General features: G+C 43.8%; 1 protein-coding gene and 16 non-coding genes across 17 annotated transcripts; 9 read left to right on the top strand and 8 right to left on the bottom strand.

The window, feature by feature from the left end:
• The first annotated feature begins 7025 nt into the window (after window positions 1-7025).
• On the top strand, window positions 7026-7107 carry trnas-gcu. The gene has a single exon. It is a non-coding gene; the product is annotated as a tRNA-Ser (tRNA).
• Window positions 7108-7553: 446 nt separating this feature from the next.
• Window positions 7554-7626, bottom strand: trnaa-agc. The gene has a single exon. It is a non-coding gene; the product is annotated as a tRNA-Ala (tRNA).
• Window positions 7627-7734: 108 nt separating this feature from the next.
• trnas-gcu lies at window positions 7735-7816 on the top strand. Its single transcript has one exon. It is a non-coding gene; the product is annotated as a tRNA-Ser (tRNA).
• Window positions 7817-8262: 446 nt separating this feature from the next.
• trnaa-agc lies at window positions 8263-8335 on the bottom strand. Its single transcript has one exon. It is a non-coding gene; the product is annotated as a tRNA-Ala (tRNA).
• Window positions 8336-8443: 108 nt separating this feature from the next.
• Window positions 8444-8525, top strand: trnas-gcu. Its single transcript has one exon. It is a non-coding gene; the product is annotated as a tRNA-Ser (tRNA).
• Window positions 8526-8971: 446 nt separating this feature from the next.
• Window positions 8972-9044, bottom strand: trnaa-agc. Its single transcript has one exon. It is a non-coding gene; the product is annotated as a tRNA-Ala (tRNA).
• A 108-nt stretch (window positions 9045-9152) lies between these two features.
• Window positions 9153-9234, top strand: trnas-gcu. The gene has a single exon. It is a non-coding gene; the product is annotated as a tRNA-Ser (tRNA).
• Window positions 9235-9680: 446 nt separating this feature from the next.
• Window positions 9681-9753, bottom strand: trnaa-agc. The gene has a single exon. It is a non-coding gene; the product is annotated as a tRNA-Ala (tRNA).
• Window positions 9754-9861: 108 nt separating this feature from the next.
• trnas-gcu lies at window positions 9862-9943 on the top strand. The gene has a single exon. It is a non-coding gene; the product is annotated as a tRNA-Ser (tRNA).
• A 446-nt stretch (window positions 9944-10389) lies between these two features.
• Window positions 10390-10462, bottom strand: trnaa-agc. The gene has a single exon. It is a non-coding gene; the product is annotated as a tRNA-Ala (tRNA).
• Window positions 10463-10570: 108 nt separating this feature from the next.
• trnas-gcu lies at window positions 10571-10652 on the top strand. Its single transcript has one exon. It is a non-coding gene; the product is annotated as a tRNA-Ser (tRNA).
• Window positions 10653-11098: 446 nt separating this feature from the next.
• trnaa-agc lies at window positions 11099-11171 on the bottom strand. Its single transcript has one exon. It is a non-coding gene; the product is annotated as a tRNA-Ala (tRNA).
• A 279-nt stretch (window positions 11172-11450) lies between these two features.
• LOC117809148 (probable GPI-anchored adhesin-like protein PGA18) lies at window positions 11451-14611 on the top strand. Its single transcript, XM_034678841.1, has 3 exons — window positions 11451-11585; window positions 13621-13869; window positions 13977-14611. Exons 1-3 carry the CDS (start codon window positions 11451-11453, stop codon window positions 14100-14102), a joined length of 510 nt encoding a protein of 169 aa, XP_034534732.1. The 3' UTR covers window positions 14103-14611.
• A 1399-nt stretch (window positions 14612-16010) lies between these two features.
• trnaa-agc lies at window positions 16011-16083 on the bottom strand. Its single transcript has one exon. It is a non-coding gene; the product is annotated as a tRNA-Ala (tRNA).
• A 108-nt stretch (window positions 16084-16191) lies between these two features.
• Window positions 16192-16273, top strand: trnas-gcu. Its single transcript has one exon. It is a non-coding gene; the product is annotated as a tRNA-Ser (tRNA).
• Window positions 16274-16719: 446 nt separating this feature from the next.
• Window positions 16720-16792, bottom strand: trnaa-agc. Its single transcript has one exon. It is a non-coding gene; the product is annotated as a tRNA-Ala (tRNA).
• A 108-nt stretch (window positions 16793-16900) lies between these two features.
• Window positions 16901-16982, top strand: trnas-gcu. Its single transcript has one exon. It is a non-coding gene; the product is annotated as a tRNA-Ser (tRNA).
• Window positions 16983-17208: the final 226 nt, after the last annotated feature.

Raw genomic sequence — 17208 nt, 5'->3', positions numbered from 1 at the left:
TTCATTAAGAGTAGCCTGTTTACTCACTCATCCTTGACAAATGACTTACTGCTTCTAGTTAGACTGCAGTTTGTGTGAAGAGACACACACACTCACACACACACACACACACACACACACACACACTGAGTCACCATGACTCAACACAAAGTCAAATATGCTTTTTGACAAAGCAATCTGTCAAAAACAAGATATGTGATTGAAATCAGCACTTCTTCAATGTGCATCTAAAGTGTGTGTGTCAGATTGTAAAGTGTCTTGAGACGGGTATATAAATGACTTCATATGGTTGCCACAGCTTCACATATCCTCTGTATTTTATGAGGTACTCTGTTACTGTCATTTGTTGGGGTGAAATCACTTTACTTGTGCTCCAGTGCTCTCCAAACCCAGGTAATGGCCTATCTGTATCTCTGTTTGCCTTTCACGAGTTGGAGTCCTTGGAAATGAGATTCCAGGGAGTCAAATGGCCGTGTGACAGAATGCTGACAATGCTCACTGGTGTTTAAATGCATATTTGATAACACTGAAACAACATTCTTCAACGTAAAAATGTGCCCTTGATGCATACGTATGCCAAAGGATATGTCTTATACAAAACCTATTTATCTTTTTCTCAAGGATGAAATTTACGAAGGGGAGAGAATAAAACAAAACAGATAGAAAGAGACCTTGGATGTATATTTGAAGTGTTTTTTTAACCTGAGGAAATGGTTTCTTTAGAGCATTCGTTTAAAGGAATAACCTTTCATTGTTACTTAAAGGTGCAGTGTGTAATTCAACAGAACTGACTCAATAGAAATGTGATATAATATTCAAAATTCTGTTTAAATAGTGTATTTCCACCTTGATATAAAAACAATTTTACTTTTGTTAACTTAGAATGAGCCTCTTATATCTACATAGGAGGGGGGTCTCCTTCCACATAGGCCGCCATCTTGCACCACCATGTTTCTGCCGAACTAGTAAAATAAGTTTCTTTTTTTTTTTTGTATTTAGTGAGTGGCCATGTGAAAAGCAACAATGATGGAGAAGAGTTTTGTTTTTGTTGTTGTTGTGTGCAAAATTATTTGTAATGATAGACATTTTTGATGGTAAAAACATGACAAATGGAGGATCATACGAATTATGCATCACAGGAGCAACTTGTCCTTTAAGGCCACCATCACTTCTTCTACAGAAGGGTTAGCAAGGGAGAGTTTCAATCAAGAATCTAACCGTTAGCGAATGGAGAGATGAACTGGCCAGGATAGCTTATCAACGGAACAAGTAATGACACTAAGGTATTCAGATCTACAGTGGGTACATTCTCCACACAATACCCCACAATAACAAAGAGAAAAATGTTTTGTAGATCTTTTTGCAAATTAATTAAAAATAAAACACTCAAATATTGCATGTGCAGAAGTATTCAGACCCTTTCCTTTGAAACTCAAATTTGAGCTCAGATGCATCCTTTTTCCTCTGACCATCCTTGAAATGTTTCTACAACTTGATTGGAGTCCACCTGTGGTAAATTCAATTGATTGGACATGATTTGGAAAGGCACACACCTGTCTATATAAGATCTCACAGTTGACAGTGCATGTCAGAGCAAAAACCAAGCACTGACGTCAAAGGAATTGTCTGTAGACCTCCAAGACAGGATTGTATCAAGGCACAGATCTAGGGAAAGCTACAGAAAAAATTCTGCTGCATTGAAGGTCCCAAAGATCACAGTGGTCTCCATCATGCATAATGAAAGAAGTTGAAATCACCAGGACTCTCCCTAGAGCGGGCCGCCTGGCCAAAATAAGCGATCGGGGGAGAAGGGTCTTGTTCAGGGAGGTGACCAAGAACCCAAAAGTCACTCTGACAGAGCTCCAGCGTTCCTCTGTGGAGATGGGAGAACCTTCCAGAAGGACAACCATCTCTGCAGCACTCCACAGTTCAGGCCTTTATGATAGACTGGCCAGACGGAAGCCACACCTCAGTACAAAGTACATGAAAGTTTGCCAACAGGCACATAAAGGACTCTCAGACCAAGAGAAACAACATTCTCTGGTCTGATGAAACCAAGATTGAACTCTTTGGCCGGAATGCCAAGCGTCACGTCTGGAGGAAACCAGGCACCGCTCATCATCTGGCCAATACTGTCCCTACAGTGAAGCATGGTGGTGGCCAGTATCATGCTGTAGGGATGTTTTTCAGTGGGAGGAACTGGGAGACTAGTCCGGATCAAGGGAAAGATGAACGCAGCAAAGTACAGAGAGATTCTTGACGAAAACCTGTTGCAGAGCGCTCTGGACCTAAAACTGCAGCAACAGTTCACCTTCCAACAGGACAACAATCCTCAGCACACAGCCAGGATGACAAAGGAGTGACTTCAGGACAAGTCTCTGAATGTCCTTGAGTGGTACAGCCAGGGCCCTGACTTGAACCTGATTGAACATCTCTGGAAAGACCTGAAAATAGCTGTGCACTGACACTCCCCATCCAACCTCATCAAGCTTGAGAGGATGTGCAAAGAAGAAGGGGAGAAACTCCCCAAATCCAGGTGTGCTAAGCTTGTAGCATCAAACCTGGGAAGACTGGAGGCTGTAATCACTGCCAAATGCACTTCAACAAAGTATTGAGTAAAGGGTCTGAATACTTACGCACATGCGATATTTGAGTGTTTTATTTTTAATTAATTTGCAAAAATTTCTACAAAACATTTTTCACTTTGTCACTATGGAGTATTGTGTGGAGAATGTTGAGGGAATAACATAATTTAATCAATTTTGGAATAAGGCTGTAACATAACAAAATGTAAAAAAAGTGAAGGGGTCTGAATACTTTCCGTACCCACTGTATATGGGGTTCCTATCTGGAAATTATTGGAGAAGACGACTGATAATATTTGATGTTCAATTAATCTATCCTGTATTTCTAATGAACGTCATGTATGATTATGAAAAGTAATATTGTGATATGAGATACTATACATGTTAACCTCTAAACATCACCTAGAGGAATAGGAATGCTTTTATCTTTTTCTGTTTATTTACACTCTTTGTTTATTTTCCTTGTGTTCTTATGTTTATCTTCCTTTTTGTTTTTACAGTTTATCATTATTATTATTATTATTATTATTTTTTGTTGGTTTTGTATAACTTATATATAACTTGTTAACTTGTAGTGAACAAAGAAATACTGAAAAAAAAAATGCAATACAAAGTTGAATGACCAAAAAACTCTATCTATCACTAAATATCCAAATTTCTAGTTACTGGGCTTTTAAAAAAGTTTCACAAAGGATTTATAATAAGTCACAGATGGATTGCTAGCTACAATGATCAATACATGGTTTATAGTGTTTATTTTGAAATGAAGTAAGAGTAAGCAGTTTGTTTTTTAAGGTATTCGTAGGATGGCGGGAGACAAACCACAGGAAGTTATACTGGTGATGGAATATGTGCAAATTCAATTTCAAGATCTTATGAGTACATTCCTGCTGGTATTGGCAACTATAAAGTAAGCCATCTGTTAGAAATGTATACTTGCATGTATAATTTATTTCCCATATGGTAAGCAGTGGCTCGGCATGGGGGAAAGTTTTGAGGAAGCAGAGTGTGACAAGACCTCTAATCTATGTGTCATTTTGGAGGTTTCACAGGAAAAGTATGTTGCTGCTTTAACAGGTGTTGGATCATTACCAGAACTTTTTCAGCTCCTGATTTACACAAAAAGGTTTCATACAGATACGTACAGAACTTGCACACTACATAATTAACAGCCACATCCAATGCCGACTCTCTCTCTCTCTCTCTCTCTCTCTCTCTCTCTCTCTCTCTCTCTCTCTCTCTCTCTCTCTCTCTCTCTCTCTCTCCATGAATGTATGCATTTCCTTACATTTATGCAACCCCCTGCCCAACACATAAGTGGAAGCCAATGCATTGGTTTTAATGGTATAGATTCAATTTATGGATGAAAGCAGCATTCAATCACTAACCCAGAAGTCAAAAGAGGTTTGAAGTTTGATTGACATACATAAAAGAATCAGCACTCCACATGTAGGCTTTCAAAACATGACTCATCAGCCTCACTATATACTTTTGATTTTTGTGTTCCCCTTTTGTTATGTCTGTCTTACTGTCTTCCTGTGTTGTTTTTATGCTTGATTGAACAAAAAATTTTCATGTGCTGAATAATTAAATTTGGTTTGGGATTTGGATAATCTTCCTCATTTAAAGTCTGGCTCCATTCTTTCTTCATCTCAGTTAGTGGCTCTTCTTTTGGAGTTGGCCTGCAGTCAGATGTAATTTAAGTGAAATTGGTAGTTTTTATTCACTCATTTGGATTTATTTATTTTGTAACCCTCAAAACTTAATTTCTCCTCCCTCCATAACTGAACTTACCAGTGTTGTCAACAGTGGTCTAAGGCTATCTCCTATAACTTTGTTTGAGTTGTGATGCTCTGACTTGATTGGCGTGAAGCCATAGGGCTGCAGAATCCCTGAGCTGTCTAGACATATAAGTTTGGTATTTGTATTTTCCCATTGTAGTTTCATGACAAATCTACCTATTACATTTAGAAGGGTGTTGTTTCATCATGCAAAATGAAAAATGGAGAAGATTGTTGCACAGAAGTATCACCTAAACTTGTTTATATATATAGATATAGATATATATATAGATATATATATATATCTATATAGATATAGATATATATATAGATATATATATATTAACCAGTCTGAAGAAGAGGAGAAGCCTGATTTCCCTTGGTCACTAATGGTAAGGGTTGTCTGCTTATGGACAAAGTAGTTTTCCCTTATTCATTGGAAAGAGATGCTTGTAATGCCTGTGTCTCTGGTTTAGTAAATTTTATTAAACAATGAGTGAGATGTTGAGCAGTTTGCACCCCTTGGTACAACCCGTTTTTTTGTCTTGCACTGTTGTTTTATGTAAACCCTTGTTGAATCTAAATGAGTGCATGATGTACAGATCATTGTGACTTTATTTACAGTTCATGATGAAGAGTAAGACGACCAAACTGTTCAGAAATACCTGTACAGCCTTGGATGGACTTCTCTTTGTTTGTAGGCTATGTGGTGTGAAAGCAAACAAATAATACGGGGGAATAAGAATGAGATGTAAAGCTGATTAGCAGATATGTAAAGTTTTAAAAGCTCAAGGAATTTTCAGAGTAAAGACTTTCACTTCTGTAGAACTGAGTTTGCAGAACTCATCCATCTTGGAAGTGGGACACACAAAAGGTAAATTTCCCATTAAAATATTAATTAAGTTTAACCCATCTACTCAGTCATCCATGACAAATTGCCTGGTTAGCGCTGGACTTATTTCAACTTGTTCTCCTGCAGTTTCCTGACTCATCAAATGGTACAATATGCAAAGCAGACAGAGATGAAGCCCTGCTCCTTCTCATTTGATTTTCTATCTGTGTCAAGATGAAAAGTGTTCATTGGTACATTTTTACCCTCAAGGAAAACACTTGTGTCTTCTTTTAATTATCGCTGTGCTTATATCTTTAAAAACAGATGGCAGCAGTGACTATTAATGATTGCAGGAAGTGCAACTTCATAGACCTGTTTTGTTCTTTCAAGCACCTGAAACGTTTCAGAAAACAATCTGCTTCTCTGGTTCTGAAATGTGTTTAACTCTTTGATGTCACAGATGTTTACGTAGAATTATCAGTAAATAAATGAAGCTTTACTTCACATTTGATTAGATGCATAGTTTGTAATGTTAGGGTCTGGGTCTTGGTTGTTTTTTTGCAGGTTGTCTAATTCTATTGTTTTCTAGATGTTATTTTTGCAACATCACTTTGCAGTTCAACCAACCTGAGTTTGCCACAATCTCCATCATTCTGCTATCAAACTTTGTTTTTCATCTTTGCTGCTGGGAGCTGTCATTTTATTTTAATGTTGAGCCAACTCATCAGCTGGGGCTGAACTCTCCTAAATCGTCATGATACTGTGAATGTTTCCCTCACTAACACCACCTGTGTCTAGACTTGATCTTGGTAAATCATACTATGTATCATGTATCGTAAATAGTGTTCTGGCCTAAGGAAGAAAAACAGGAGACAGGGTCATCGTCGGACAAGACTCATTAATGCAATGGGGAGAGATAAATGGTTCTGAAAGAAAGGTGTCAGAACACACAGTGTTTGTTGTGTATGAGGATGTTTTGGATGCTATTGTTTCAGAGTTCAATAATTTGAGAAATGTACCCCAAAAAGGACAAACTACGACATGCAGATACAAATGGTTGACTTGTGTTATATTGGCTACATGGGTTCTTTTATACAGTCAGACACACAAGTTGTTCCAAACATACACATTCATTTGCACTCCTAATTTCAGTACAAACAGACACAACCTATCCTTTGGGAAATAATTCCCCTGCAACACGTGAAGGCCCTGTCGCCTTTAAGTTTCAGTTTAGACCAAAGGCAATAAGGCCTTCGCTGTCAGAGCCCCCTGACTGTGGAACAGCCTGCCAGAGGAGATCAGACTTGCAGAATCAGTCCTTAGTTCTAAGAGAGTCTAATTTTTTATTACGGTGATACTCACTCTTTCCCATAATCCACAATTCAGGATCTCAAACGATAAAGTTTACCATGAACGAGAAGTTACAATACATGTTTTAACACCAGCAATAACACACATTCTCCTGGTCACGCAAACTCTACAAAGCTATCAATCTTACAGGGGTCAACATACATATAACAATATTACACACAGGGTTATAATGTTATAGCTGATCAGTGTAAAAAGAAAATGCATACAACGTTTGGATAAAACTGGAGGAAATCTACATGCTTAGATTATGAAATGATGGCTAACTAATTAAGCTAACATGTATGAGGGGAACTCTTAGCTTCTGCTCCAAAATGTCTGGACCACCTGCCACTCTTGCGGCATTGTAACACTACTGACTTCTGACCCAGCATTGCGGCAAAATGCCAGTGAGCTTCAAGGTTCCCTGCTTTTGATGGAAAACCCACTCACGTTGCTCTCAAAATACTAGCCCTCATTGACGAGGTGGCCGAGTGGTTAAGGCGATGGACTGCTAATCCATTGTGCTCTGCACGCGTGGGTTCGAATCCCATCCTCGTCGTTGTCACACATACTTTATGCTTGGCTGTCAACAACACAGCTTGTTGAGTGAGGCCGAGGCCTGCTTTGGGCATGATCTGGACCACCTGCCACTCTTGCGGCATTGTAACACTACTGTCTTCTGCCAAAGACCTGCAGCTTTGAGCCACATGTATGAGCCACAGGTGTTGGCTCACACACACTTAAGCAAGACGATCCCTGTTTCTGCCAGGCTAAAAAAAACCCTCGTGGACGAGTGTTGACGGAAAAGGAACAAGCGTAAGCATTCACTCAAATGCAAGGCTGCGTCGATGCTGCATTGGTTAAGCGAGTAACGTTGTTTCAGGGAACCCCATGACTTGGTCAGAACTCCTTCCTGACTTACATGATGGTATTTTCTTCTGTCCATAGTGTCAGCTCCCCCACACTACGTCCTCTCGACAGGGAGGTGAGCAAAGTAAAGTCTTGTGGAGAATGCGGGCATCGATCCCGCTACCTCTCGCATGCTAAGCGAGCGCTCTACCATTTGAGCTAATTCCCCCTGTGTGAGCTCTAACCCGGCATTGCGGCAAAACGCCAGTGAGCTTCAAGGTTCCCTGCTTTTGATGGAAAACCCACTCACGTTGCTCTCAAAATACCAGCCCTCATTGACGAGGTGGCCGAGTGGTTAAGGCGATGGACTGCTAATCCATTGTGCTCTGCACGCGTGGGTTCGAATCCCATCCTCGTCGTTGTCACACATACTTTATGCTTGGCTGTCAACAACACAGCTTGTTGAGTGAGGCCGACGCCTGCTTTGGGCATGATCTGGACCACCTGCCACTCTTGCGGCATTGTAACACTACTGTCTTCTGCCAAAGACCTGCAGCTTTGAGCCACATGTATGAGCCACAGGTGTTGGCTCACACACACTTAAGCAAGACGATCCCTGTTTCTGCCAGGCTAAAAAAAACCCTCGTGGACGAGTGTTGACGGAAAAGGAACAAGCGTAAGCATTCACTCAAATGCAAGGCTGCGTCGATGCTGCATTGGTTAAGCGAGTAACGTTGTTTCAGGGAACCCCATGACTTGGTCAGAACTCCTTCCTGACTTACATGATGGTATTTTCTTCTGTCCATAGTGTCAGCTCCCCCACACTACGTCCTCTCGACAGGGAGGTGAGCAAAGTAAAGTCTTGTGGAGAATGCGGGCATCGATCCCGCTACCTCTCGCATGCTAAGCGAGCGCTCTACCATTTGAGCTAATTCCCCCTGTGTGAGCTCTAACCCGGCATTGCGGCAAAACGCCAGTGAGCTTCAAGGTTCCCTGCTTTTGATGGAAAACCCATTCACGTTGCTCTCAAAATACCAGCCCTCATTGACGAGGTGGCCGAGTGGTTAAGGCGATGGACTGCTAATCCATTGTGCTCTGCACGCGTGGGTTCGAATCCCATCCTCGTCGTTGTCACACATACTTTATGCTTGGCTGTCAACAACACAGCTTGTTGAGTGAGGCCGACGCCTGCTTTGGGCATGATCTGGACCACCTGCCACTCTTGCGGCATTGTAACACTACTGTCTTCTGCCAAAGACCTGCAGCTTTGAGCCACATGTATGAGCCACAGGTGTTGGCTCACACACACTTAAGCAAGACGATCCCTGTTTCTGCCAGGCTAAAAAAAACCCTCGTGGACGAGTGTTGACGGAAAAGGAACAAGCGTAAGCATTCACTCAAATGCAAGTCTGCGTCGATGCTGCATTGGTTAAGCGAGTAACGTTGTTTCAGGGAACCCCATGACTTGGTCAGAACTCCTTCCTGACTTACATTGTGGTATTTTCTTCTGTCCATAGTGTCAGCTCCCCCACACTACGTCCTCTCGACAGGGAGGTGAGCAAAGTAAAGTCTTGTGGAGAATGCGGGCATCGATCCCGCTACCTCTCGCATGCTAAGGGAGCGCTCTACCATTTGAGCTAATTCCCCCTGTGTGAGCTCTAACCCGGCATTGCGGCAAAACGCCAGTGAGCTTCAAGGTTCCCTGCTTTTGATGGAAAAGCCACTCACGTTGCTCTCAAAATACCAGCCCTCATTGACGAGGTGGCCGAGTGGTTAAGGCGATGGACTGCTAATCCATTGTGCTCTGCACGCGTGGGTTCGAATCCCATCCTCGTCGTTGTCGCACATACTTTATGCTTGGCTGTCAACAACACAGCTTGTTGAGTGAGGCCGACGCCTGCTTTGGGCATGATCTGGACCACCTGCCACTCTTGCGGCATTGTAACACTACTGTCTTCTGCCAAAGACCTGCAACTTTGAGCCACATGTATGAGCCACAGGTGTTGGCTCACACACACTTAAGCAAGACGATCCCTGTTTCTGCCAGGCTAAAAAAAACCCTCGTGGACGAGTGTTGACGAAAAAGGAACAAGCGTAAGCATTCACTCAAATGCAAGGCTGCGTCGATGCTGCATTGGTTAAGCGAGTAACGTTGTTTCAGGGAACCCCATGACTTGGTCAGAACTCCTTCCTGACTTTCATGATGGTATTTTCTTCTGTCCATAGTGTCAGCTCCCCCACACTACGTCCTCTCGAAAGGGAGGTGAGGAAAGTAAAGTCTTGTGGAGAATGCGGGCATCGATCCCGCTACCTCTCGCATGCTAAGCGAGCGCTCTACCATTTGAGCTAATTCCCCCTGTGTGAGCTCTAACCCAGCATTGCGGCAAAACGCCAGTGAGCTTCAAGGTTCCCTGCTTTTGATGGAAAAGCCACTCACGTTGCTCTCAAAATACCAGCCCTCATTGACGAGGTGGCCGAGTGGTTAAGGCGATGGACTGCTAATCCATTGTGCTCTGCACGCGTGGGTTCGAATCCCATCCTCGTCGTTGTCGCACATACTTTATGCTTGGCTGTCAACAACACAGCTTGTTGAGTGAGGCCGACGCCTGCTTTGGGCATGATCTGGACCACCTGCCACTCTTGCGGCATTGTAACACTACTGTCTTCTGCCAAAGACCTGCAACTTTGAGCCACATGTATGAGCCACAGGTGTTGGCTCACACACACTTAAGCAAGACGATCCCTGTTTCTGCCAGGCTAAAAAAAACCCTCGTGGACGAGTGTTGACGAAAAAGGAACAAGCGTAAGCATTCACTCAAATGCAAGGCTGCGTCGATGCTGCATTGGTTAAGCGAGTAACGTTGTTTCAGGGAACCCCATGACTTGGTCAGAACTCCTTCCTGACTTTCATGATGGTATTTTCTTCTGTCCATAGTGTCAGCTCCCCCACACTACGTCCTCTCGAAAGGGAGGTGAGCAAAGTAAAGTCTTGTGGAGAATGCGGGCATCGATCCCGCTACCTCTCGCATGCTAAGCGAGCGCTCTACCATTTGAGCTAATTCCCCCTGTGTGAGCTCTAACCCAGCATTGCGGCAAAACGCCAGTGAGCTTCAAGGTTCCCTGCTTTTGATGGAAAACCCACTCACGTTGCTCTCAAAATACCAGCCCTCATTGACGAGGTGGCCGAGTGGTTAAGGCGATGGACTGCTAATCCATTGTGCTCTGCACGCGTGGGTTCGAATCCCATCCTCGTCGTTGTCACACATACTTTATGCTTGGCTGTCAACAACACAGCTTGTTGAGTGAGGCCGACGCCTGCTTTGGGCATGATCTGGACCACCTGCCACTCTTGTGGCATTGTAACACTACTGTCTTCTGCCAAAGACCTGCAGCTTTGAGCCACATGTATGAGCCACAGGTGTTGGCTCACACACACTTAAGCAAGACGATCCCTGTTTCTGCCAGGCTAAAAAAAACCCTCGTGGACGAGTGTTGACGGAAAAGGAACAAGCGTAAGCATTCACTCAAATGCAAGGCTGCGTCGATGCTGCATTGGTTAAGCGAGTAACGTTGTTTCAGGGAACCCCATGACTTGGTCAGAACTCCTTCCTGACTTTCATGATGGTATTTTCTTCTGTCCATAGTGTCAGCTCCCCCACACTACGTCCTCTCGACAGGGAGGTGAGCAAAGTAAAGTCTTGTGGAGAATGCGGGCATCGATCCCGCTACCTCTCGCATGCTAAGCGAGCGCTCTACCATTTGAGCTAATTCCCCCTGTGTGAGCTCTAACCCGGCATTGCGGCAAAACGCCAGTGAGCTTCAAGGTTCCCTGCTTTTGATGGAAAACCCACTCACGTTGCTCTCAAAATACCAGCCCTCATTGACGAGGTGGCCTACCCACAGCACAATAGTCCGTTTTCGCCGTCCAATTCTTGCCAATCAAATCATCCCCCCTCTCAGTTTCTCTTCATTTCTTTCCAGTCAAATCGAAGCTTCGGTCCCGGCTTCCATTTCTTACCAATCAGATTCCACCCCCTCTTCCATTTCTTACCAATGAAAAAATCTGTCCGCCTCAACACCCGCCTCCTGCCGCCTCGACCAATCAGAAGGCTGTTGCTATGCGAGTGCCGACAGAAACGAAAGTTGACTGAAAGTTCCGTCAAAGCTAACACACCGGCACCTTTCACGGTAAGTCATTCAAAGCTTTTTCATATTTGTAGTGATGTTTTAGTTTATTACTCAGACACGGTGAGTTTCCAGGTCGTTCATTTGTTCACGTTGTTTTCGTCTGGATCTCATGTCCGTATGACTTTAGCTAAGTTTAGCCGGTATAACAGTGTATGATGCTGATCGATGCTGACAGACACTATTTGTGATATCGGAGAATAAACTACAACCCGAACACTTTTACACTACGTATCTGTTTGGATCAACTTTAGGCATTAGTCACGGTTTATATATTTAACGTCGTATTTCTGACTTCTAGGCTGTGTGGGACGCTGAAAACTCCCGCAAATCTCCTTCATTATCCTTGTCAAGTCAGATAAAACATAATGAACAGATGTAAAGCTTAATCAATGATCGACCAGGGAGTATTCTGACGTTTTGACCAACTTACAGTCAATGACTCGACGTCATATTTCTGCTTTACTGTAATCAACCTCGTACAGTGTTGTCAGATCAGCTCTAATAAATACAGCAATGGACAAACTATTGCTGAGTAATCTATGATGTTGTGACTGGATCTCCACCTTGTATCTGTCACAGTCATTATAATATATCACCATGAATGCGACAGATAACAGCTGAAACTCCCCGTCTGTTATGGATGTGTATATGTATATATTTGCCCTCTATCTTATTGCCTTTATCATTATGTTTACACATAACATGAATGAAACAGCTGTTTATGTCATGTATACAGTAGTAACTAAGTACACTTAGTAGCTAGTTATTAAAACGTGGATTTATTAACATTATGTGATAATAGTAGTGTCTGATAGATGTTCAGTCAATTTATAATGTCATTCAAAAGCATTTGAACATTTATATAACACTGTGGAATTCTGTGAACAGTTATTATAAATGACAGACACCAAAGCTTCAAACTGCTTTTCACAAAAGAAGTGGCACAAACTCTATCACATGGTATTACTTACATCATAGGTCAATATCATGAAATCATTAAATCTACAGTATGTTTTCCATTAAATTGAAATGTGTTTAGTTACAGATTGAAAATTGTCCGCTCCAGAATCGGGTTCAGATGTCTTTGTTTGGTCTGCTTGTGTGTGTTTCACACTTAAAAGGTAAACTGCAATGGTATATTGACCTGATACAATTTAAAATAGCACATTTAGTAAAGGAGTAAAACATTTACAAATTGAAAAACCGACACACACAAACATCATGTATGTGACTTTTTTTCTTATTTTTATCAGACAACTCAGGAACAGACAACTTGATCTCCCTCTTCATCTGCAGGCTCTCCTGCAGTTTCTTCCAGTGTCGCTTTACCCTCTGAGGACGCTGCAAAGCGACCTAAACTGCCACGCAGCCTGCAGTCACCTCAGCCTATGCCGCCACGCAGCCTGCAGTCACCTTTGCCTCTGTCGCCACACGGCCTGCAGTCACCTCAGCATCTGCCCCCACTTCAGCCTATGCCGCCACGCAGCCTGCAGTCACCTCAGCCTATGCCGCCACGCAGCCTGCAGTCACCTCAGCCTCTGTCGCCACACAGCCTGCAGTCACCTCAGCATCTGCCCCCACTTCAGCCTATGCCGCCACGCAGCCTGCAGTCACCTCAGCCTCAGCCTCTGTCGCCACACAGCCTGCAGTCACCTCAGCCTCTGCTGCCACTTCAACCTATGCCGCCATGCAGCCTGCAGTCACCTCAGCCTCTGCCGCCACTTCAACCTAAGCCGCCATGCAGCCTGCAGTCACCTCAGCCTCTGCCGCCACTTCAACCTATGCCGCCACGCAGCCTGCAGTCACCTCAGCCTCAGCCTCTGTCGCCACACAGCCTGCAGTCACCTCAGCCTCTGCTGCCACTTCAACCTATGCCGCCATGCAGCCTGCAGTCACCTCAGCCTCTGCCGCCACTTCAACCTATGCCGTCATGCAGCCTGCAGTCACCTCAGCCTCTTCCGCCACTTCAACCTATGCCACCAAGCAGCCTGCAGTCACCTCAGCCTCTTCCGCCACTTCAACCTATGCCACCAAGCAGCCTGCAGTCACCTCAGCCTCTTCCGCCACGCAGCCTGCAGTAACCTCAGCCTCTTCCGCCACGCAGCCTGCAGTAACCTCAGCCTCTTCCGCCACGCAGCCTGCAGTAACCTCAGCCTCTTCCGCCACGCAGCCTGCAGTCACCTCAGCCTCTTCCGCCACGCAGCCTGCAGTAACCTCAGCCTCTGCCGGGACCTCAGCCTCTGCCACCACCCAGCCTGGTACTACTCCAGAGGAAGGACAGTTGGTAAGCGGGCTTTAACATTTAGCTGAAAATAAGACCCCACAAAGGCAATGATTCAAAAATAAATGTCTTAATAAAACAAGTGATTGACTGCTGTTGTCTTTTTTTAGGCTGTGGATGACCATGACATGCCAGGCGTGGATCGTTTGGACCTACTATCAGAGTTTGTGGTCAGCATGAGGAACTCTAGAGGTCAGCACAATCATAGGTCTCTGCCAGATCCTGCTGCCCTATGACCAACAACAGGTGACATGTGCTACCAGGCATCAGGACAGGCTACTCCTGGTGTGGAGAGTCTGAAGCCATGCGTCCTGGGATCTACTGCCTCCCCTGCACCATAAATAAGGTTTTACTTGAGAAGTGTAAATATCAAAACGTAAATATTTCTTGATGTTCAAAGTGTGTGATTACAGTTTATTAAACTTAAAGTGTAAGGAATTTATCAGCACTGAGACAACAGACTTTGTAGAAGTAGGATATTAATCCCAAGTATGTTTACATTAGTGTTTAATCTCCTTAATATAAAAATAATTTTGTTTTTGTGAAGTTATAGTGAGCCTTTTATATCTACAAAGGATTGGGTCCTCTTCCACAGAGGCCACCATATTTTTTACAGTAGCTCAGAACATAAAAACAAGTGTTTTTGTATTTTGTGAGTGGCCAAAAGAAGCCAAAAATGCACCGTTTGAAACAATGTTTTTTTATCTATTTATTTCTTAATAATATATTTTATTCAAAATTTTATTCAAAGTTTGTATTTTCTGTTATCTAAAGTTTTTCATTTTCTACAAAGTGTTAGCGTTTGTTGTTTTGTTTGTTGATTCTTGTTTTTACATTAAAGAATAAACAGTTATATACTGATTTAAATCCATAACTTGCAGTCGGTCAGTTCTTTGAGTTCTTTGAGCATGATCTGTGGTTATAATAATGAATTGATCGTAATAGGAAAAAATGTATAAGGCCATAAAATCCTCTACATATTGTGTCTGTATTTGACCCAGTATGGTCAGGCTTAGTGAATTGTTCAGAGAATAGTGAAATTATGAATTGAATCTTAAACTTCAGAGTAATTGCCACCTTGATATCTCATCTGAACCAAAAAAAATGCTATTTAAACCCTGACTTAGTCTTAATACATGAATGAATAAATACCAAAGTAACTTTTCATGTAAATTTGTATCAAAAGACAGTGCTTCTTTCTAAGGAGACACTGTGTTCTGAAGAGTTAATATTAAATGTATTTTTAACTTGTCAAACAAATACAACAGCATGGATACAATAAGTTAACAGAAGTGGACACAGTAGATTTTCATGGTGAAAAGACAACTCACTTCTTTAGAGTCTCTGGACTAAGTGGGAATCGAACCTACAACCTTTGGGTCCACATCAATCTTCCCTGATACTACAAAAAGTGTAAAATTTGGACAACAAGATGTATATTTCATTAAGAAGCAACTTTGTGACATTTCAAACAGCTTAAGTATTTGTGCCTTTCTCCCTTTTTCCTTCCTCTTTCTTTTTTCCTTCTTTTCTCCTCCTTTTTCCTCTTTCCTCTTCTTCCCCCCCTCTTCCCCTTTTTTCCTCTTCTTCCCCCCCCCTTGCAGTCTATTGTTCCCCAGCTTTGGCGCGAGTGGTTAAGGCGATGGACTGCTAATCCATTGTGCTCTGCACGCGTGGGTTCGAATCCCATCCTCGTCGTTGTCACACATACTTTATGCTTGGCTGTCAACAACACAGCTTGTTGAGTGAGGCCGACGCCTGCTTTGGGCATGATCTGGACCACCTGCCACTCTTGCGGCATTGTAACACTACTGTCTTCTGCCAAAGACCTGCAGCTTTGAGCCACATGTATGAGCCACAGGTGTTGGCTCACACACACTTAAGCAAGACGATCCCTGTTTCTGCCAGGCTAAAAAAAACCCTCGTGGACGAGTGTTGACGGAAAAGGAACAAGCGTAAGCATTCACTCAAATGCAAGGCTGCGTCGATGCTGCATTGGTTAAGCGAGTAACGTTGTTTCAGGGAACCCCATGACTTGGTCAGAACTCCTTCCTGACTTACATGATGGTATTTTCTTCTGTCCATAGTGTCAGCTCCCCCACACTACGTCCTCTCGACAGGGAGGTGAGCAACGTAAAGTCTTGTGGAGAATGCGGGCATCGATCCCGCTACCTCTCGCATGCTAAGCGAGCGCTCTACCATTTGAGCTAATTCCCCCTGTGTGAGCTCTAACCCGGCATTGCGGCAAAACGCCAGTGAGCTTCAAGGTTCCCTGCTTTTGATGGAAAACCCACTCACGTTGCTCTCAAAATACCAGCCCTCATTGACGAGGTGGCCGAGTGGTTAAGGCGATGGACTGCTAATCCATTGTGCTCTGCACGCGTGGGTTCGAATCCCATCCTCGTCGTTGTCACACATACTTTATGCTTGGCTGTCAACAACACAGCTTGTTGAGTGAGGCCGACGCCTGCTTTGGGCATGATCTGGACCACCTGCCACTCTTGCGGCATTGTAACACTACTGTCTTCTGCCAAAGACCTGCAGCTTTGAGCCACATGTATGAGCCACAGGTGTTGGCTCACACACACTTAAGCAAGACGATCCCTGTTTCTGCCAGGCTAAAAAAAACCCTCGTGGACGAGTGTTGACGGAAAAGGAACAAGCGTAAGCATTCACTCAAATGCAAGGCTGCGTCGATGCTGCATTGGTTAAGCGAGTAACGTTGTTTCAGGGAACCCCATGACTTGGTCAGAACTCCTTCCTGACTTACATGATGGTATTTTCTTCTGTCCATAGTGTCAGCTCCCCCACACTACGTCCTCTCGACAGGGAGGTGAGCAAAGTAAAGTCTTGTGGAGAATGCGGGCATCGATCCCGCTACCTCTCGCATGCTAAGCGAGCGCTGTACCATTTGAGCTAATTCCCCCTGTGTGAGCTCTAACCCGGCATTGCGGCAAAACGCCAGTGAGCTTCAAGGTTCCCTGCTTTTGATGGAAAACCCACTCACGTTGCTCTCAAAATACCAGCCCTCATTGACGAGGTGGCCGAGTGGTTAAGGCGATGGACTGCTAATCCATTGTGCTCTGCACGCGTGGGTTCGAATCCCATCCTCGTCGTTGTCACACATACTTTATGCTTGGCTGTCAACAACACAGCTTGTTGAGTGAGGCCGACGCCTGCTTTGGGCATGATCTGGACCACCTGCCACTCTTGCGGCATTGTAACACTACTGTCTTTTGCCAAAGACCTGCAGCTTTGAGCCACATGTATGAGCCACAGGTGTTGGCTCACACACACTTAAGCAAGACGATCCCTGTTTCTGCCAGGCTAAAAAAAACCCTC

This window comes from Notolabrus celidotus, unplaced genomic scaffold (genome assembly GCF_009762535.1).
Source record: "Notolabrus celidotus isolate fNotCel1 unplaced genomic scaffold, fNotCel1.pri scaffold_241_arrow_ctg1, whole genome shotgun sequence".
Classification (NCBI taxonomy): domain Eukaryota; kingdom Metazoa; phylum Chordata; class Actinopteri; order Labriformes; family Labridae; genus Notolabrus; species Notolabrus celidotus.
Note: the sequence above shows the minus strand (reverse complement) of the source record. Positions and strands in the feature narration are given on the sequence as shown.